General features: G+C 40.2%; 1 protein-coding gene across 3 annotated transcripts in view; it reads left to right on the top strand.

The window, feature by feature from the left end:
* The window catches only part of ITGB6 (integrin subunit beta 6), a 138,083-nt gene that overhangs the window by 100,785 nt on the left and 14,811 nt on the right, over nt 1–22,487 (top strand). For all 3 annotated transcript variants that reach the window (XM_065931623.1, XM_065931622.1, XM_065931621.1), the window contains exons 12-15: nt 5,248–5,382; nt 5,817–6,234; nt 13,037–13,259; nt 16,251–16,348. In XM_065931623.1, coding sequence (XP_065787695.1) covers nt 5,248–5,382; nt 5,817–6,234; nt 13,037–13,259; nt 16,251–16,348 — 874 coding nt within the window. The remainder of the gene's footprint in view (nt 1–5,247; nt 5,383–5,816; nt 6,235–13,036; nt 13,260–16,250; nt 16,349–22,487) is intronic.

Below are 22,487 nucleotides of genomic sequence, written 5' to 3'. Positions count from 1 at the left end.
TCCTCAGAAACTTCAGTTTTCTTAGCTCACATCAAAAATTAATCACCATGTTAGTTCATGCTTGAAATTCTTCCAGACAGGAAAGCTTGTCAACAAAATACTATAAAAACCTTCCTCCCTCTCAAGCAGTAAAGTTTTAATGTGTAGAATCAAATAAAATCACGTGGCAAACCTTCACTGTGTTAGAACATGCTCAATTTTCTTTAATTCAGGACTCTCAAAAATGCTGGCTACTAGCATCTTCACAGGAGGTAAGCAAATTATAAAACAGTGAATTGTCAAAAATATTTCCCATCCCGTCTGACCAGCCCTGTCCAGGCCTCTGCTTGCTTTGTCAGGGTTTATGTCTCACTTTATGTCCCCAGTCACTCACATAATTTACAGAGTAGTTGAAATTAAGACATCAAACATTTGAAGTGAATCTTGTGTCTCTATTTTACTGTCTCAAAATTATGAAGTGTCTATTATTCTTAAATCAAACAATCTTGATCTGGAGTTATGGTTGAAACTCGATGAGTCACCATGAAGTATGCAGCAAATCTTGGCACTAGTTCAACTTGTTTTTCTATCGTGTAATTTTTAAATGTGTCCAAAAAGGACATGACTGAGTTACTGAACCGAAATGAACTGAAAAGGACTTTAAAACATGGGGACCCATGAACTGGATTTCTTCCCAACCTAGAAAAAGAGAGAGAAGGAAAGAGACTAAACTGAGGGAAAACATAGAAGACTTCTGAGTTGTAGTGGGGCAGGGGCAAACAATTTGTGTTTATAATTAGTGACTACAAACTTCAGCCCAGTATTTTACACTGACATTTAAAAAAAAAAACAACACCTTAAATACCAGATGTGTAGTCATCTGGCTATCATTTATTACTCGCTTTCCTTCTCTAGTCACATAATAAAACTGTTGAAATATTAATGCTCCCAAGGGTAAGCTCCTCGGTTGGTATTTAAGTCCTGGGAGAGAAACGACTTGTTAAAAAAACAAAAAAGAAAAAGAACTGACTTGTTTTGTTTTGTCTAGCTCATAGTAGATGCTCAATAAATGAGTGAATGAAAAGATGAAACATACAGACATATATTTATGTCCTTGCTTTGGCAAAATCATATTAAAATATTCCTGTTGAAATCTCCAATAGGGTATATTATGTCAATGCTGAAATTTCCTTCCTTTTGGTTAGATTATGTTACTCACTACCCCTAACTGCTGTAATCTACAGACTTTCAGGTTATATCCCTCATTTCTCATTTAGTTCACTGTGCCTCTATCTCCAGTGCTACTCCTATCTGATTTTTTAATGATTTCAGCCCATATATACATGGTCCTTCCCATATCCTGGGCTCTCAGTTTCTTGAATTCTGATTCTGAAATGACCTTGTTCCCTTCCCACTTAATTACTTCTTCATATCTTCACTCTCTTGTCATACCTTAAACCTTATCCTTGCCAATAAACACCTCCATAATATCGATTGTGTGCAATCAATTGTCCACTCATCATTTCTAATCTTTTCACCTTCTTCTTGCTAATTCCCCTAATATTGTTTCCAGCCCCACTAGGATCTCTAATTAATTGACCATATCTTCTCTGTACAGTTCCTCATCCCTCTGACGTCTTCGCTACCTGGTTCTCCAGTTTAAATTCAATCATTCTGGCCACTCCTTAGATACACTCTCAACTTCCCTGAACCCTGTTGCTTCTTTGGGGTTTTTGGCCAGCTGTGGTCCTGGTCAAATCCAGTCACTCTGCACAGCTGAGTGAAAGTGGGAAAAACATACAATCATGCTACCTGGTCTCACTTTAAATTCAGGATCATGGACCTCAAGCAGGCCCTCCATGCTGCCTGGCAACCAGGATACATGTTTCTATTAAACATCCAAATGGAGATATCTAGGAGTCAGTTGATATGTTAGTCCAGGTTATTCAGCAGAATAAGCTGGACGTTCCCAAACACACTTCACCAATAGTTTTCTCCTCCTCAACCAATGGTAATTCCATTCTTCACATTGCTAGAGACAAAACGCGTGAAATGATCCTGATTGTTCTCTTTCTCTTACACGTTACACTTAATCCATCAGGAAATCTTGTGGACTCTACCCTCAGATTTATTTAGAATTTGATCCAATCACAGTCGTCTTAGTTGGAGCCATCCTCCTCATTCACCTGAATTATTGCAAAAGTTCCTAAATGCTGTTTCCTGTTTCTACTTCTGTTTTCCTGCATCCTAATTTCAACAAAACAGCTAGAATTTTCATTAAAAATATTAACTCCTGTCACTTTTCTATATGCATGCCTACATGCGTGCCAAGCCGCTTCAGTTGTGTCTGGCTCTTTGTGACCCCATGGACCGTAGCCTGCCAGGCTTCTCTGTCCATGGGATTCTCCAGGCAAGAATATTGGAGTGGGTTGCCATGCCCTTCTCCAGGGGATCTTCCTGACTCAGGGATCAAACTCGCCTCTCTTACATCTGCACTGGCAGGCGGATTACCATCACCCTTCTCTAGGTAGCCCTAATTGTTTTCTCATTTATGTAGAGTAACAGTTGAAGCCTGTAACATTCCATGAGTACCCTACCAGGGTCCCCTCCACCCCATTACCTCTGAACTCACCTTCTGTTAACTCTAACTCTCTGCTCCAGTACAGTAACTCTGCCCTCCTTGCTGTTCTGCTTCCAGACATCAGCCTGTTTTTGGACCTTCACATTGGCTGCACCCTCCTCCTGAAACACATTTTCTCACATAAACATGCATGGCTAATTTTCTCTCACTTTCTTGAAACATCACCTTCTTAACAAATCCCACCCTGACCACTTTTAAAAGATCACAGCCTATACCCCCTACCCCCTTTATCGTCATTATCCCACCTTAGCTTTTTCCTGTAGCATTTATCACCTTCTGGTGTTACATAATTTTCTTATGTATTGTGTGGTTTCCTTTCTGTCCTCCCACACTGGAGTATAAACTCAGTCAAGGGATCAACTATTTTAGAGGTTTTATAGAACAGGGTCCAGTACATAGTGGCCACTCAATAAATATTTTCTGAGTGAATAAACTGGAAATGTAACTAGCTAAGATAAAACAGATTTGCAGGGTTCATTTTAATGCTAAATTGGCAGAATTTGAAATCTTAAGACATGATGTGAATAATCTTTAGGACTGAGAAATGACACTTTAATCTCTGACAAAGACTGCATTCTAAAAAGTCAACCTGTGTCTGTCAGTGGGAGGAGTGATCATGTGGAACAAATAACAAAGCAGGGAAGAGTAGTGACTCAGAATTTACAGTAAGCAACTTAAAATTATAAGGAAGGTGGGGTCCTCTTAACATATAGTTGACAAATTATACTTCAGGAAAGTTTGAATCCGAATACGCTTTTAAAATTCTATCAATGGAATGTGCCTAGGAAGTCAGATCCTTTTAGAGGAGGTATGACTTAATTCATAGTATTTTACAATTTGTTTTTATTCTGTTTTTAAAAAATAATTTGGTTTTGTCCCCCAAATACAGACTTCTCTTTTACAAAAGAAAGAGGAATAAAGAAGCTCTGAATAATAACAACACTAGCTTTCCCCCAAACTAATAGCTTTCCTTTCCTCTTTTCTTGACAGTCTTTCTCCTGGAAAATGTTGCTTTTATGTCCCTCCTGCAATAACCCACATATCCCATATCTAGTGCTCTCCTTTCTTTACATTTGTAATCAACCATCCCATTCCTCATCACACCTCAGGCAGGGGTGGATGCAGTCACATGCCAGCTTCCTTGACTCAAATTTTCCTATCCTCTCCTCTAGCCGGTCCTGCTCACACCTTCCAGATAGCCTCCCTGCAGTGGTATTTTCAGTAAATCAGGCCGTTGTTTAAAAGCTTCAGGAAATGCTTCCCACAGGTCTTAACTCACCTCTCTAAACTACAGGGCTTTCTGTGGTCGGGTATCTCCCCAGACAGTTGGGGTGCAGGCTTGGGCTGAGCCCCTCTTGTCTCCATTCTGAACCACTCCTGGCACAGAGTTTTCTCTTTTCTGGTCCCCTCACCTGAAATACCATTGTCATCCCCTCCAGCAATCTAAATCCAACACAGCCATTAAGATCCGGTCTTCTAATACTTCAGCCTTCACTGACTACCCTCTTTTCTGAATTCTCCCAAACCCTTACGTATTACACTTTTTTTTTTTTTTTCTAATTTAATGGTACACTGACTGACACTGTATGCTAACTGTTTCACTTGACTGCATCTTATTTTTTTCAGCAAGATGATCATCTTGATGGCAGAAATCCTAGCTTATACTCATTCCCCCAGACTTGGCTCTATACTAAAAGTACAAAAGGAACTCTATAAATTCCAGTATTGATTTCAAGGCACATTTTCTCTCACATTTTAGCATCTCTAACATTAGGATACATTTTGATTAGTCACATCTTACCAGTGCTTTCAGTAGAGTGAAAGTCACAATGTAGTTTTCATTGCCTGCACATGTATAACTTGGCAGTAATTGAATGTGTTGTCACTTCAATTCATTCATTATGTGCACTGTTGGTACTATAAGTGTTGAGGACAATCACAATTTTAAAATATCTTCCAAGTTTTCACTATGATTTGATATTGAAAATTTATTATATATGCAGAAATGTACCAGAACAAAGTAACAGGGAAGCAAATACTGATATCAGCAAAGCAAGTATTCATTGTTGGAGGAATGATCTGTATTCCTTTCAGAGTAACAACCAGCTGCTTTATGGGACCTAAAAAATGATGATACTTAGAAGACCGGTAAAGAAAGCTATTGTTATATTTTGCTACTGAGACATAAGAAAAGATTTGCCTTTTATATGACATGCTTGGACTATAATTCATAAGACTGGACTGTAATCCAGTCCTTGCAATTCAGGACTAGAGAAATTTGCCAAACCCTCAAGATGAATAAAATAATTTTTAAATCAATGAACTGACAGGTTTAATTCATATGTAGTGCTGAACAATCTCCAAGTATTTTGTCACAGTTTAATTGTCATAAAATAATGGTTAATCTTGTAATGGATGCCATCTTAGATTTGATAAAATATGCTTGTGTGTGTGTGTGTGTGTATGTATTACTTGCTTTCTTGCTTGATTGGTGATCTGGTGAATTTCTTTTAGACCAAATTTAATTTTATTCATTTGCTGTTTAACGAACATGATCACAGATTCTTCTCTTCTGGCTCTATTTTTTTGGTTGTGATCTTGTTCAACTCTTCATGTCTTATCTAAAGGAACTGCGGTCTGAGGTGGAGCTGGAAGTGTTAGGAGACACAGAAGGACTCAACCTGTCATTCACAGCCATCTGTAACACCGGGATCCCCTTTCCACACCAAAAGAAATGCTCTCACATGAAGGTGGGAGACATTGTAAGTAGAGACCATCTGAAAAGTCATTCAGGTGATCTGTCAGAAGCTATCTTAGTGCACGAAAGCTGGACTTTTCCTTTCAAGAATTTCAAAAGCGATTTTCAAAGATTTCCTAATAAATGCTTTTGGGAAAGCTGGTCCCCATGCGCTCTGTATTCTCCAGTACATTTTGATGGCTTGTTGCTCTTGTTTAGTCACTAAGTCATCTCTGACTCTCTTGTGACCCTGTGGACTGTAGCCCACCAGGTTCCTCTGTCCATGGGGTCGCCTGGTAAGAATACTGGAGTGGGTTGCCATTTCTTTCTCCAGGGGGTCTTCCTGACCCAGGGATCGAGCCCACATCCCTGCATTAGCAGGCAGATTCTTTGCCGCTGAGACACGAGGGAGGATCATTTTGGTGCTTAGAAGAAGATAATTAGTATTTTCTTTTCCAGGTTTCATTCAACGTGACTGTGAGTTTACCAAACTGTGAGAGAAGGAGCAGGCACATTATCCTCAAGCCCGTGGGGCTGGGGGATGCTCTGGAAATCCTCGTCAGCCCGGAATGCAGCTGTGCCTGCCAGAAAGAAGTGGAGGTGAACAGCTCCAAGTGCAACAACGGCAACGGCTCCTTCCAGTGTGGGGTGTGTGCCTGCAACCCCGGCCACATGGGTCACCACTGCGAGTGCGGGGAGGACACGCTGAGCACCGAGTCCTGCAAAGAGGCCCCAGAGCTCCCCTCGTGCAGCGGGAGAGGCGACTGCTACTGCGGGCAGTGTGTCTGCCACCTGTCCTCCTATGGAAACATTTACGGGCCTTACTGCCAGTGTGACAACTTCTCCTGCGTGAGACACAAGGGGCTGCTCTGCGGAGGTAGGCTATGTCCAAATCCACCTTCCTGGGAGACTGTGCAGGTGTCAAGGAGGAGCGTTGCATCCTTGACCCCTGCCACAGCCGCCTGGACATAATAGGTGCTCAATAAATGTTTGCTGATCAACTGAACGTGTTCACCTTTAGACTAAGGTAACCGATCTTCACTTATATTTTTTCTGACTCTGACATTCCCTAGGGGTCAGATCTCTGCCAACTGAACTTACATCTCTATTATTATTTCTCTGGGGATAAAAGATGGCTTCTTTTTGGTTATTACTCAGATGCCACAAAACTGCATGTAATCAAATTCCATTATCTTTCAGACTATTCTAGATCAGGCTCCTTGTATGTGAACCAACTCTTAAATGCCTATTACTTTGGGAAGATAAGAAGCTAAGCTGCTTAAGGGACACACAGCAAAGGACAAGGGACACAAAAATACTAAATGGTCTTTCAGGACCTTTGTTCACACCACACACATGTTATGTGATATACTAGTTAGACACTGGATATAATAAGCTCAATGGGACTTCCCAGGTGGCGCTAGTGGTAAGAGCCTGCCTGCCAATGCAGGAGACATAAGAGACACAAGTTCAACCCCTGGGTTGGAACAGCCCCTGGAGGAAGGCGTGGCAATCCACTCCAATATTCTTGCCTGGAAAATGTCATGAACAGAGAAGCCTGGTGGGCTACAGTCCATAGGGTAGCAAAGAATCAGACACGACTGAAGCAAGACGAATAAGGACATATGTGAAGAAGGCTATGGAAAGGGTAAAAATGAAAAATTCCTTGGATTTTTTGAGATTGAGAAAAACTATAAATAGCAGAAAAATTTACTTTCTAATATCCCTTCTAGATGTAAAATCACTGTAGTTTAAAAATATGTTATCTATTACATGACTATGATAAAATCATTCTGAGAGATACACATATATATTTAAGTACAGTCTAATCAGACAAGAATTACAAATGTGTCCATATACTTTTAAATGATACAAATTTATGTTACAATTGAAAGAGTAACTGACTGCTGAATTTAAGCCCTCACATCTTTTTATTTTTTTCCCACAGTGTGTGAGCATAGTTTTTCAAAACAGAAAGCCATTACCTTTAGAGAAAACCAAGCAAGTTATGTTTTCCAACCACAGTGTCAGGAACGTATAAAAGAGACTGATTTTCAGAAGAAAAGGCCCGAGAAAAGAAGCCTCAGAGAATCCCAGGCTCTTTGAAAACCATTTGATACCCTTAGAAGTGCGCCTCCGTTTCATTTCTTGGCTTCTGCTATTGCGACAGATTTCTCTGAGGCTGCCTTCGTTCCTTCCCCTTGGAGAGTGAAAAGTTTAGGGTCTGTTCAGACTGAGACACATGTCTCGCCCCTTTCATTCAAAGGTGTTTTTCCTTATCTAATGGGTGTGCTTCCAAACCCACATTAGTCCTTTTTCACAAGATGCAGACAGAACACAGCCTGAAGCCAGAGACCATCACTACGTCTCAGAAAGAATCTATTCAGCAGAACCTTAGATTGCAGTTCTAATAGAAATCTTTAATAAAATATGTGCTCAAGACATTTGAAATTGCCTTTAAAAAAAATCCGAAATGTAATAAAATACAGTATAACAGCAATACTGACCCCACCTATACTTCACCCTTTAAACCTGAAGTCAAAGAGATGTAAGGCTGTAGAAATCCTGGGTTGTGTTCAACAACACAGTTCATCCCAGTGTTTGATGGTCTTTCATTTTATTTTATGTCATGCGTGCAGACAGATATAAATTCAAAGAGTCAATTTGATCTGTCCATTTGTAGTTCAGACAGTCTGACAATACTGCCTCTTTTTGTATCAGATACAGTGATCACTAAAGAAATTCTATATAGAAAATACAATTATTTCTGCAATTGGACTCAGAAAACTTTACCAATACCCTTTTCCTTCATCTATTGGAGTATTCATCTATTCTCCATCCTCAACCATGACTTTCTCAAAAGCAATTTTGTATTTAGTAACATCTCAAATGATGTTACTCTGTAACTTTCTCTTTCAGAAGTACAATCAAGTACAAAAAAGTACAAAAGTAAATGAATGGCTTTGGCCTAAATCACCTAACTATTCTCAGCTTTAAATTCAAAGAGTAATGGAATACGTACTATGTGCCTGGCATGGTGCTTAGTGTGGGGGTAAAACTGATCGCGGCCTGTGGACACACACGCTCTTGATGCAGTCGTTTCCAGTAGCAGCCTGACTATACTGCAGCCTCGCTTCTCATGTGCGTGTGTGCGCGCTAAGTTGCTGCAGTCTTGTCCGACTCTGCAATCCCATGGACTGTAGCCCAGCAGACTCCTCTGTCCATGGGATTCTCCAGATAAGAATGCTGGAGCGGGTTGCCATTTCCTCCTCTAGGGGATCTTCCCAATCCAGGGGCTGAATCTACATCTCTTAGTCTTCTGCATTAGCAGGCGGGTTCTTTACCACTAGAGTCAGCTGGGAAGCCCCCACTCCTCAAGTAAATTTACTTATTTTACAACAAATAGACTCTGCAATGTGTCGCTTTTCCAAAGGGCTATTATCATGATGTTCTTTTCATGCACCTTCTTCCATCCTTCTGTAAGATACAGGGCTCCACTGATTTTTTTTTTCCCTTGCCCAAATTCCATTAGTCTTTTAAATTTTGATTCTAAGAAACTGGAAACTCCAGCAAACAGCATTATAGAAAAAACTTCCTACCACTGTCCTCTTAGTTATCAGTCAGTGGCATTCCAGAAAGATCTATCCCTATCAAAAGAGCCTAATAATTTTTCCTTGATCTTTGATTATCATGTTGTTTCTACATGAAGTCATTATAAAGCTACTGTTGTATGAACAGGTACCTTAGATAAGTAGTTGTTTGAGGATATCAATTAACAATTTTTGTGACCCAGTTAATGGTTCTGAAGCCCCGAAGAAAGGAGTTTCCAAATTCTGCAAGGAGCTCTTAGAAGGGTTTTCTAAAATTTCTGCCAAGTAATTTTTATATGGAGTGATATACTTGGGCATTCTCAAAGCCTTTCAAGATGCTCATTTCATTTGCCAATATTTACACACTATATGCATTTTTCAGAATAAACTTTAATATAGAAATCTCTCCCTATCATGAAAGTAAGTTTCCCCCTTTGATAAAGAATAAACAAAAAGCCATTGAAGTTTAGATGACAGTTTATGTATAAAAAGTAAATGAATGGTTTTGGCCTAAGTCACCTAACTATTCTTAGCTTTAAATTAATTAGTTCAATTATGAATTAAATAGGTTATGAAATACAGTATTAATGTCATGGATCCAGATAAATTTCAACTCATCTTTCATTAGAAAAGTGTATGTCATATTTTCTTTGTCTCTCTCCCTACATATGTGTACACACACACACACACCTCAGGAGCAGTCAGAATCTAGCTTCAAAATCTTTGTGGTTTATCATTTGTTCTGGGATTACTTACTCCATGTCTCTTAAGGCCAAGTCATGAAGACAGAAAAGTAACCACCTACTGGACCAAAGTTTACAAGAGAAAACTCAGAATCCTTCTTTCTGCAATGAATACGGTAGCATCTCCAAAAAAATGGAAACCTGCCTCACTTGGGATTTCTTTCACATCTGCTTGGTTTTCAGTATAATTACAGGAGTTTTAATACTGCTGGATAATTTTGCTATCAAATTCCTCCTACTGGATAGTATTTAGGAATCATGACAATAACTTACATTTATACACTGCTTGTGTTTCCCAGGTGGCACCAGTGGTAAAGAACCCAACTGCCAGTGCAGCAAATGTAAGAGATGTGGGTTTGATCCCTGGGTTGGGAAGATCCCCTGAAGGAGGGCATGGCAATCCACTCCAGTATTCTTGCCTGGAGAATCCCATGGACAGAGGAGCCTGCCAGACTGCAGTCCAGTGGGTCACAAAGAGTTGGACACAACTGAAGTGACTTACAGCACAGCACGGCACACGCTGCTTATTTATGGGCCAGGCACTGTTCTAAACACTATTATGTACTATCTCAGGTAATCTTCATAACAGTCCTATGAAGTAGTGCTCTTAATAATCCCTCCTTACCAGTGAGGAAACTGAGGCACAGAGGGGTTGAGTGATTTCCCCAACTTTGCCCAGCCCAGAAGTACCAGAGCCAGGATGCAAACCCGAGCTATCAGCGCCTATGTCTGTGCACCCACACACTACGTACTCATGCACCACCTCCAAGCCCATGTGTCCTTGGAATGTTGCCAAGGAGCAAAACTTGAGAGGCAATACCTGGTGCACACTTCTTTTTCTGAAGAAAAGTATGTTACAAAATTTGCAAGTAAGTGTTGTTTGTTTGGATCATCAAATGCCAATTTAGGATCTTGGGCATGGTAGGCAAGCAAAAAATACTATGCAAGAACACACAGGCCCATTGTCTGAAACACTTTATTTACCATTTTGTAGTAGTTTATACACTCCTCTGGCCAGCTCTTCAGGAGAACTTCTTACCTCTCTGGCTCTTCTGTGAGGATCTCTGGTTACATTATAAATGTTGATAAGTCTCCAGGGACTTACTCACTCTATCTGCTTGCCCCAGATAATTTCATCCCCATCAGTTTCAACCGCCACTTATCCCTGGTGGATTACAAAACCCAGACTTCAGGGCTGTATATATGTATCCAAGCACCCACATGTCTTTCAAACTCCACAGAACCAAAAATGAACTCATTGTCTTCCCTGTCCTAAGCTGTTCTTCCTCCTCTCCCTCAAAACAATCTATTCATTTAAAAATTAAAAACTTTCTATGCCAGGCATTGGGGATAAGGCACCACAAGTGTTACTTCCATTCGAGGGCAATAAAAAGAGGCCCCATCCAGCCCAGTCTGGTCATCTGAAGAATTCCATCTTCTCTCTCCCTCCCCCTCTTCCCTGGGCATCTCATGCCTTGAATTTCATCCCCTTTCCTATCCAAGCCCACAGACGCTTCTTAGGACTCATAGCTTCTTATCTATATTACTGGGAGAAAAATAATATATAAACACATGCACACAGTTGATCCTTGAACAACACAAGTTTGAAGTACATGGGTCCACTTATATGCAGATTTTTTCAATAAATATATTGTAAGTGTTTTTGGAGATTTGCAACGATTTGAAAATATTTACAGATGAACTATGTAGCCAGACAGAGATATCAAAAAAGAAAATTTACGAATGTTGTGAATGCATAAAATATATATAGATATTGCTCTATTCTTACATAGGCATAAAGTGAGTGATATTTAATGTAAAATTAATAATGTGTTAGTTTTCTTACTGTTTGATAACTTTGCTTTCAAAGCATTATATTATTGTATAGTATGCCTCTCTCATAATTGGAGAAACTGCTTATCAGCCTAGTATTAAAGGTAGGTGGTTTTTAAGAAAAGGGAATCATGTTTGTAATATGAATATGTCCATAATACTATAACCATAAACATTTTAACAATTCATTCATTGGTGTATAGGTTAGGCTACTCTGAAGCAATGATACTAATTACACTAGACTGCCATAAAGTAATCATATCATTGTTTCTTCATTATCAATACATAAATAACTATATCTGTAAATAAACATGAATTTCTTTTTCACATTATCTTTTCATTTTTGATATATAGTGTTAGTAACTTACCTAATATCTACAGTATTATAAGATGATTTTGATGTAGGTACTGCCAGATGATTCATCTAGTAAACTTACAGTATTGATAGATACCGTTAGTCACTCAGGGGTGTCTAACTCTTTGTGACCCCACGGACTGTGGCCTGCCAGGCTCCTCTGTCCATGGGGATTCTCCAGGCAAAAATACTGGAGTGGTTTGCCATGTCCTCTTCCAGGGGATCTTCCCAACCCAGAGACAGAACCCAGATCTCCCACATTGCATGAAGATTCTTTACCATCTGAGCTACTAGGGAAGCCCAAGAATACTGGAGTGGGTAGCCTATCCCTTCTCCAGGGTATCGTCCTGACCCAAGAATCAAACTGGAGTCTCCTGCATTGCAGGCGAATTCTCTACCAGCTGAGCTACCAAGGAAGCCCTATATAATATATGTAGCATACAAAATATGTGTTGATCAACTGTTTATGTTATCAGTAAGGTTTCCAGTCAACAAGAAGCTATTAGCAGTTAAGTTTGGGGGGAGTTAAAAGTTATTCTCAGACTTTGAACTGAGAGGAGACCTAAGAGTAGGGGGCGGTGCCCCAACCCATGAGTTGATCAAGGGCCAACTATAAATATACATGCACATAATCACACACACACACACACACATCTAGTAGCTAACTATAGGCTTCTAGATTATCTCATTTCATGCATATGTGCTCAGTTGTGTTGGACTGTTTGTGACCCAATGGACTATAGCCCGCCAGGCTCCTCTGTCCATGGGATTCCACAGGCAAGAATACTAGAGTGGGTTGCAGTTTTCTTTTCCAGGGGATCTTCCCAACCCAGCGATTGAATCCTCATCTCTTGAGTCTCCTGCATTGGCAGGCGGATTCTTTACCACTGTGCCACCTGGGAAGCCAGCCCATAAATTCTATTGGATATAACATCAGGCAACCTAGTTGATCTTCAGTTAAGAGACCAAGTCAATAAATACACACCATTAGCAAAATACACTCCTATATACACTCCTTCCCACCCCTGCAGAGCACTCACTTTTCCCCCTCTTTTTTTCTTCAGTCTTTTTGATGGTGTTTAAAGGCAAAGAAAAAAGATGGTCCACAAAATCCGGAAGTGGTTTTAGACCTAAGAAATCCAGAACTTTGTTTTGCAGATAATGGCGACTGTGACTGTGGCGAGTGCGTGTGCAGGAGCGGCTGGACAGGCGAGTACTGTAACTGCACCACCAGCACGGACCCCTGTGTCTCCGAGGACGGGATCCTCTGCAGCGGCCGAGGGGACTGTGTGTGTGGCAAGTGCATCTGCACGAATCCTGGAGCCTCGGGACCCACCTGTGAACGCTGTCCCACCTGCAGCGATCCCTGCAACTCTAAACGGTAACGTATCTACCATCTACAAAAATCTCTCTTTGTCCCTGGATTTCATGATGATCAAAGTTGTAACGACATTTTATAAACTCAGACCTCAGACTGTTCTTGCTGGCTTTGGTCTCCAAGCATCCATCAAAACACACAAACCCGAAGGGCCCTTGTGATCAACAGCCTGGAACATCAGCCTCTCCATTACCTCCCAATGCTGATTATCCAGGTCCATAAAGTCACATTTCTATGAGAGCCTCTCAAAGAAGCTAAGCTGAGGTTCCACACTGATAACATCAGATGGCCTCTCCCTTACAATACCAGCCACACATCAGGAGAGCCCTGGGGGGAGACTGACACTCACTTTCCGTACTTTTTACAGGGAAACAGAGGAGCTTCTTATCGAGTTGATAGCCTGACCTTACTGAGTGATTCCTATCTACAGACTCAAAAAGGCAAAGAAGCAGAAAGATGATCTTGGCTCTCAATTCCTCCCCTCTTTCTTACCACTCATGCTGTTTGGCAACTTTCGTTGGTTGCCATTCTACAGAGCGAATTACACTTTCTTTTTATCATCAAACAGCAACAACAAAAAGCAATCATATTTTTTTTTCCAGTAAAAAAAAAAAATTCTTCTTAGCTTGGCAGCTAACTTCTTAATGAAAAATCGAGGTCAAGAAAAGAAAATCTCCAAACTGGCTGTGTTATGACATTGCAGATTTAATGTATTATACAGCAAACATGCTTCAGCAATTCATATTTTCATGAAAAAAACTTGGTACCCACAATGGGGACATGTGCATATCCAATGTGAACAAAGTAAGAAAATCAATATTACCAATTTTCACTCAGTGTTTACTCACTATTCAAGTGTCAAAATTTCTCTGTCACTGTGCCTGAACAGATGCCAAGAGAAGCATGGGCACAGAGTTAGGCTTGTGTATGTGTATGCTAAGCTGCTTCAATCGTTTCTGACCTTGTGAGGCCCTAAGGACTTCAGCCTGTCAGACTCCTCTATCCATGGGATTTTCCAGGCAAGAATACTGGAGTGGGTTGCTGTGCCCTCCTCTAGGGGATCTTCCCAAACCAGGGATCGAACCTGTGTCTCTTATGTCTAACCTGCTTTGACAGGCGGGTTCTTTACCACTAGCATACCACCTGGGAAGCCCAAAGTTAGGCTTACTTGAATACAATTTAATATTAAATTCCATTATTTTTCTATTTTATCTTCTCTGTAAACCTGATTTAATCTCTTTTGAAAAAACATTTTATTTACTATGATTGATTTACAATATTGTGTCAGTTTTAGGTGTTCAGCTTTAGATTCTTTTCCACTGTAGGTTATTATAAGATATTGAATATAGTTCCATGTGCTATACAGTAAATTCTTCTTTATTTTATATATAGTATTAGGTGCATGTTAATTCCAACTTCCTCATTTATCCCCTCCCTCTCCCCTTTCCCCTTTGGTAACCAGAAGTTTGTTTCATCAGACATGTTTCAATCTTAGATCTGGTTTATAAGGTATGAAATTAATGGTCAAAGTAGTTTGAATTTGAGGAGTTGAGTAGAGTGATCCACTTGGTATATGTTAGTTTTGAGGTGAATCCATTCTTCCATTTATTCTTTCATGCACTTATTTATCAAATAGGTGTTAAATACCTACTTACAGGCCAGAATCATGTTAAGTCTTAGACATACTGTGATAGTGAAACAGCTATAGTTCCTGCTGTCACAGGTGCTAAGCATCTACTGGCAAAGACAGAACATTTAAAAAGTAATTATAATGATATCTGGGCTGACAGTTATAATAGGGGATAAAGAGGGAACAATAGAATTCTCTGGCAGGAGATAAAGCTACTAGGCTAGCTTGGGCAGTCGTGAATAGGGTACACAAAGAGATAGAGGTTTTAAGGCTTTCACAGTCTTCAGCAGCCCCCTACAAAACCACCCCAAGTCAATACATAACCTCAATAAGTGCAGTGTGCTTGCGGTGCAAAGGCAACTTCCAGATAAGATTCCTATCCCCACTCCACAGAGTGCTGCTCCTAAACCCTTCCAGCAGAGGAATTCAGAGGCTTCCACTGCAAGGGAACTGATAAGGGCTAGGGAAAGCTTGCCTAAGGAAGTGCGGTTTCAGCTGAGATGTGATAAGGCATGAGTGGGAATGGGGAGTGTTTCCAGCGCTTAGAAGAGGGTACCTTTCCTGTGCCAGAGTTGAGAGGCGGTATGATGCATGCCCACAGTAAGAAAACTTTTGCAGCTTTGGATTACCCCAAACACTATCTGTTTGTAAAGTGATTTTCAGCACAAGATTAATTCAGAATCTAAGTTTTACTTTTGCTGTATAGCCATCACTAGAGTAGCTTAATTCCTGGGTTATGTTCTTGGAAATACACTTTTAAATAAGTAGCAATCCTTTACTTAAAAATCTGCATTAATGAGGATCCAGGCTGTAATCCTCAGCTTTTGAAAATACTCTTATCAAGGTTTGAATTCATTCAAAAGAGTTACAGAAAAGTGAATCTTTGAAATAGTCATTCATGACATACGAGAATTTTTGGAATTCTTGTTAAAATACAGACTATTTCTGTTAAGAAATTCACACTTTAGTCTCTAATCTTATTTTAGCAGCATAAACCCTTCCCAGATAAATGTATAATGAAAATATAGCTAAATTAAATACCAAAATAATTGGGACTTTTTTTTGTTGGGGAAATTTTTTTTTTTTAAATCTGACCAATCAGAAGCAATCATTAAAGATAATGAGGATAGTAGTTCTTATCAAGGCTGCCTTAGGGAGCAATGATTACTGAGTGGAATTCAGACTAAAGCAGTTTCCTCTTGGATATCACCCAGCCATCTTTTTGAAAGTAACAAAACACAACATCCTCTCTGAGACATTTCTATAGCTGGAATTACAGTAACAGCATGAAAGCAAAATCCCAATTGCATATCCATTTTTACACCATCACAAAACTGATTAACTCTATTGAATAATGTTCACAGGAGCTGCATTGAATGCTACCTGTCTGCAGATGGCCAGGCCCAAGAAGAATGTGTTGACAAATGCAAGCTAGCTGGTGCGACCATCAATGAAGACGAAGGTTCTACTTGTCTTAAATTGCTTTCCTTTCCTTTGCACAGTTTAGAGAGGCAGAAACTCTGTGGAGGGCTTTTCAGTAGCTCAGCCTCATTTGTACCGGGGGGGGGGGGGGGGGGGGGGGGGGGGGGGGGCGGGTTAGTTCACTCGCATTCATTTTTAAGAGTAAATGCATTCCAGAAGGCTAAAGACTTGATGGGTTGGGATACAAGCAATTTAAAGTCCTAGCTTTTCTGTTTGGCTTCAGCTCTGTTGGCAGATTCATCTATGCTTAACACATGCAGCTGGAGAGAATTCCAGAATGCTGTAATTTTTTTTTTTTAATTAGGAAAGAGGAAAATTGAAGAAAGAGCTAAATATTAGCCCCCTAACTTGAAATCACCCCCTGTCGTCTGCCTGCCTTATTTCACAATAGGAAGAAGTGAGGTGTAGTATGGGTTTTCAGACAGCAGCCCTCAGGCATCGGGCAGTTTCTGGTTAGTGGCCATTTTTCTCCCCTTCCCTCCATGTTTTTACTCCCAACTTTCCAGACCTGGATATTACATCGTCATCTTTTTTTTTTTTTTTTAATTGAAGTACAGTTGCTCTACAATATTGTGTTAGTTTCTGCTGTATAATGAAGTGAGTCAGCCCTGTGTAAACATATATCCCCCTCGTGTCGTGGATCTCCCTCCCCCTCTGCCCCCTCGCATGGTCATCATTAATCCTCTGTGCCCTCCGTCCCAAACTCCAACAAAGGCCTGTTCCCTTTAGGAGGTGCTTGCTCAGTACCTCAGTTATGTCCCACTCTTTGTGGCCCCGTGGACTGCAGTCCATCAGGTTCCACTGGCCATGGGATTTCCTAGGTGAGAATACTGGAGTGGATTGCCATTTCCTCCTCCAGGAAAACTTCCCAACCCAGGAACTGAACCTGCGTCTCTTGTGTCTCTTGCATTGGCAGGCAGATTCTTTACCACTGTGCCACCTGGGAAGCCTTGTTACCTTTAACTGCTAAGCAAACTCTGCTCTTGCTTCTGTCTGCCATTTTTGAAGTGACTTACTTAAAGTCAGATTCCTTCTAATGACAAAAGTTTATCTCAGATATGTAAATAGGTTGTATTTTAGCTGGGAAGGCATTTAAAAAATAATTTGTGATCTTTAAAATAAAACTGATAAAAAAAAAAAAAAAACCTGATGACTGCCCCTCCTAAAGGGACTGTCTGGGGGGATTTGTTTTTCCATCATCACAAACCTGCCATGAGGTAGAAACCGCTGCTCAGGTAGGAACCTTGCTCTGCACACCTCAGAGGTGCAACTCCGATGCATTTTGGGTAGAGTGAAATAACCAAGATGATAATTTGTGACAATCTAGCATATGTGTCTTGAATAATGAAACTAGAATGTAGAAATTAATCCATTTCCAAAGTGATATAAGTTAGTGATATTTCTATTGTTTTGAAAATTACCAACATTGTTTTAAAATTGAGGTTTCTGACTACGCACAGTTAAATAACCCTAAATGGAGAGGTGGGTTTAGTGCTCATGAAACCCCTTGCCTGTGCGTTTCTGGTGCCTTAAGATAAATATGCCAAATAGCCATAATTGGACAAGATGGTATGCACCTTACACTAATACACTGAGCACCGAGTAAGATGGCGTTTGTGGCCTGTCCACATTAGTAACAAGTCCACAATCTCAGCATATCCTCTAGCTTCATTTCACAGCAAACAGTTGGTATATCTACCATGTGTTTCAAAGAAATGACTAAAAATTGCAGAAAATGCCCTGCAAATGAGTGGAACCAAAATAACTAACAGCATGGGACATCTAATGTGCTGAGGGGAAAAAGAAATCAACCTTGGAAACAAGTAAATCACAAATAGGGAATGTACATATACAGTTTTCTGAGTATAGTTAGTTAGTGTTAGTTGCTCAACCATATCTGACTCTTTGAGACCCCATGGAAACTCCTGCGAAACTCCTCTGTCCATGGGATTTTCCAGGCAAGAATACTGGAGTGGGTTGCCATTTCCTTCTCCAGGGAATCTTCCTGACCCAGAGATCAAACCTGGGTCTCCCACATCATGGGCAGATTCTTTACCATCTGAGCCACCAGGGAAATGCCTTTCTGAGTACAGATGATCATAAGTGCTTGGATTTGAGAGGAAGATTATATTCTCAAGTAGCCTACAAATTGTTTCATTATTCTTATGGTGTAATTGACTAAATTATCTTCAAAATAGGGGACTACAACTATTTCTAATTCAGAAATCAAAGTGATTGGTTTACTAATACCATTTAAAGCAGTAATTGTGATTAATTCGAAAGAAAAAATATCTTTGTCAGCCTGAGAATCTGAAAGTCACTCTTCTAATGGGTTGTTGTTGTTCTTGCTGTTATTAAGTCGCTAAGTCCTATCCAACTCTGCGGCCCCATGGACTGTAGCCTGCCAGGTTCCTCTGTCCATGGGATTTTCCAAGCAAGAGTACTGGAGTGGGTTGCCATTTTCTACTCCAAAGGATCTTCCTGACCCAGGGATCAAAACTATGTCTCTTGTGTCTCCTGCATTGGCAGGCAGATTCTTTTACCATGAGTGCCACAAGCTTATGTATCTTCTAATGGGCCTTTTTCATAAGTCCTGTTCCAAATCACTCAGTCATGTTATTGATCGTATCATCTTAAAATTATCACTGCATATTTGCTCTTCCATGGGATCTTTTATCAGCTCATCCTTCCCCTCACAAGGATGTGAAGAGTAAAGTAAGCATAAACTTCATAATCTAAATAAATTATTCCTCAAATGTGCTATGATGACTTGTGTGAGCATTTCTAAGGCCATGTGGCTTAACTTTTATATTCCTTTTTACTGAAATAGAAGTCTTGAATTTACCCCAACATTCATGTACTCAGAGCATTGTTACTCAAAGCATGTTCCATGGAACCCTAGTTCTGAAAATGTCACACAGACCAAAGCACCAATGGTCGTATGAATTTTGCAAATGGGAAGTTAAGCTTTGTGTTTGCTTTGCAAGACTGAGAGCTGTCATGTACATTAAATTAAATGTGCATTGTGAATCTTCTTCAGGTGAGGCAAAAGGAAAAATTAGAGTAAGGAGGGATTCCCAAACTTATTTGACCCCAGAACCCTTTTTTTTCCTTTCCTGGGAAACTGTTTTCTCTGAGAAGTACTGTCTGTGCCCCAAAGGGAAGGTCTCAAATACATGGTTATCTTGAGTCAATGGCGCAGACAGTTTATATTTTCCAAATCCTTCCTAGACCTTCCCAGACCCCGGCCTCTTAACCTCCATTCTCACATTTCTTCCTTTTCTATGTATGATTTCATGGGCTGCCTGAGATCTTATTTTCATTCTATTATTCTAAAACAGTGCTGCTAGCACTCATACAAGTGGGTAAAACAGAAAGGTCCATTTCTAATGAATAACAAAAGAAAAGCTTAGCAGCTAATTATGCAAATCTCCAGTCCAAGCTGGACCTTTTCACTACACATTCAATAATGCCATTTTAATACCCAAACACTACAAAACAGGCAAAATCTAGAGTCATAACAGTCATGAAAAGGAGTGGCGAAGTAATTAAAGCAAGAAGGGAGTCATGACTCAAAGGTCATGTTAGCAGTTCCATTAAAACTTTAAAAAATCCCGGCCAAGTAAATTAAGCCTCCCTGTGCTTTGGTGTAGCTATTTAAGAGGAAATAAAAAAGCAGGATTAACATTACTGAAAGCAGTATTATAAGCTGTCCGCATATTTTCTACCTGAGAATGAAATGTTCCATTAAGTAAGTTTTAGAAGAGCAGGGCGGGTGTGCACTGTCATGGCAAAGCAGGAAGGGAAGGAAAAAAACACTCCAACAAGTAAAAGCATATGCCGTAAGATTCCATGAGTCCTAGCTAACTGGAATGGTTTGGTAGGAGAATGTGTGGTAGAGGTCATCTGAAAATGACCAAAGTATGAGTTATATATGTAGTGTTGTTGCTGTCAAACACATGAAATAGCACAAATTTCACTAATCAAGTGTTGCCTGGAGGTGTCCAAACCTCTTCATCAGAATCACCTCATTAAAGATACCATTAATAATTCACGAATATGCAAGCTCCTGTCCACAGACTTCTCAAATCAGAATAGCCAGGGTGAGTCCCTGGAATCTATCATTTCAAAACTCCTAGGTGATTTCCGTGTGGGCGTGTTAAGTCGCTTGAGTTGTATCTGATTCTCCAGGCAAAAATACTAGAGTGGGTTGCCATGCCCTCCTCCAGAGGATCTTCTGGATCCAGGGACTGAACCTGTATCTCCTATGTCTCCTGCCTTGGCAGGCGGGTTCTTTACCACTAGTGCTGCCTGGGAAGCCTCCCAGGCAGATGATGGTAAACAGTTGGGAATGACCAGATGAGAATAGTTTGTAATTAGATTTCTTAATATTCCTATATAAATAAGATGCTTGTAAAAGATTTGAAGAGGCTTCCCAGGTGGCTCAGTGGTAAAGAATCTACCTGTCAATGCAGGATATGCAGGTTGGATCTCTAGGTGGGGAAGATCCCCTAGAGAAGAAAATAGCCACCCACTTCAGTATTCTTGCCTGGAAAATCCCATGGACAAAGGAGCCTGGAGGGTTACAGTCCTTGGGGTCACAAAACAGACACAACTTGGTGGTTAAACAACAGCAACAAGTGGATTCAGAAACAGTTTGTTCACTTAAATTTATCCTCTGAAATCTTATTAATAATGCTAAAGGTTTCCCTGATAACTCAGTTGGTAAAGAATCTGCCTGCAATGCAAGAGATCCCATTTTGATTTCTGGGTGGGGAATATCCACTGGAGAAGGGATAGGCTACCCACTCCAGTATTCTTGGACTTCCCTTGTGACTCAGCTGGTAAAGAATCCACCTGCAATGTGGGAGACCTGGGTTCGACTCCTGGATTGGGAAGATCCCCTGGGGAAGGGAAAGGCTACCCACTCTAATATTCTGGCCTGGAGAATTCCATGAACTGTATAGTCCTTGGGGTTACAAAGAGTTGGACACTAATGAGCGACTTTCACTTTCAAATGTTTTACTAGCCTCAGTTGTTGTGGATAATACAGGCATGCTTCTTATGACTTCGGTATGGGGTGTTTAATTTTATAAATTAAACGCAAAAAAAATTGCTATCTTTCTATGGCTATGGCATTGTGAAATCAAAAATAGATTATTGCTTAATTTTTCTTCACTAGAGTCAGAGGAACATAGCTAGATTCTGTTTTATTGAAAAAAATTTTATGTTGAAGCTAATGAGAAAAATTACAGATCTAAAAAGACTATGTCCAAGATTATCAGAGAAAATCCCCGTTTTATATTCTGACCCATTGTATCATAAGACACTTGCTTTGGATTGTATGGACTCCCCTGATAGCTCAGCTGGTAAAGAATTCGCCTGCAATGCAGGAGACCCCTAGTTCGATTCCTGGATGGGGAAGATCCACTGGAGAAGGGATAGACTACCCACTACAGTATTCTTGGGCTTCCCTTGGGGCTCACTTGGTAAAGAATCCGCCTGCAGTGTGGGAGACCTGGGTTGGGAAGACCCCCTAGAGAAGAGAAAGGCTACCCACTCCATTATTCTGGCCCCGAGAATTCCATGAACTGTATAGTCTATGGGGTCGCAAAGAGTCGGACACAACTGAACGACTTTCACTTGGATCATATGTCTTAAAATTTTAAGATAAGAGCAAACAGTCATTCTATTTACAGGTTTACACACACAAAAAAGTGTAACAGTATCGTTAAAAAGTCTCTAACTTAGAGGAGAACTTTAAGTAAGTTTTTTTTTTTTTATTAGAAAAACCTTACATAACTTTGGCATAGGTATCAGACCACTAAAATGTCTGATACATAGTATTAACATTATTGACCATTTTACTGTATTATCAATTTCTGTCATGACATTCATTCTCTGGTTCTTGAATAACCTCAAATTTATTTGAAAAAGATTTGAGGAAAATTGAAATTTTTTTTTAATTGAGAAAAGGGCTATATGAGTGGTAGGCCAATGGGCATCCTCTGTGTGTATTTGCACTAATTTGTTTCAGTTGTGTCCTGTTCTTTGCAACCGAATGGACTGTAGCTAGCCAGGCTCCTCTGTCAACGGGATTCTACAGGCAAGAATACTGG

Source organism: Muntiacus reevesi, chromosome 3, assembly GCF_963930625.1.
Source record: "Muntiacus reevesi chromosome 3, mMunRee1.1, whole genome shotgun sequence".
NCBI lineage: Eukaryota > Metazoa > Chordata > Mammalia > Artiodactyla > Cervidae > Muntiacus > Muntiacus reevesi.
This window is presented reverse-complemented; position numbering and strand designations above follow the sequence as displayed.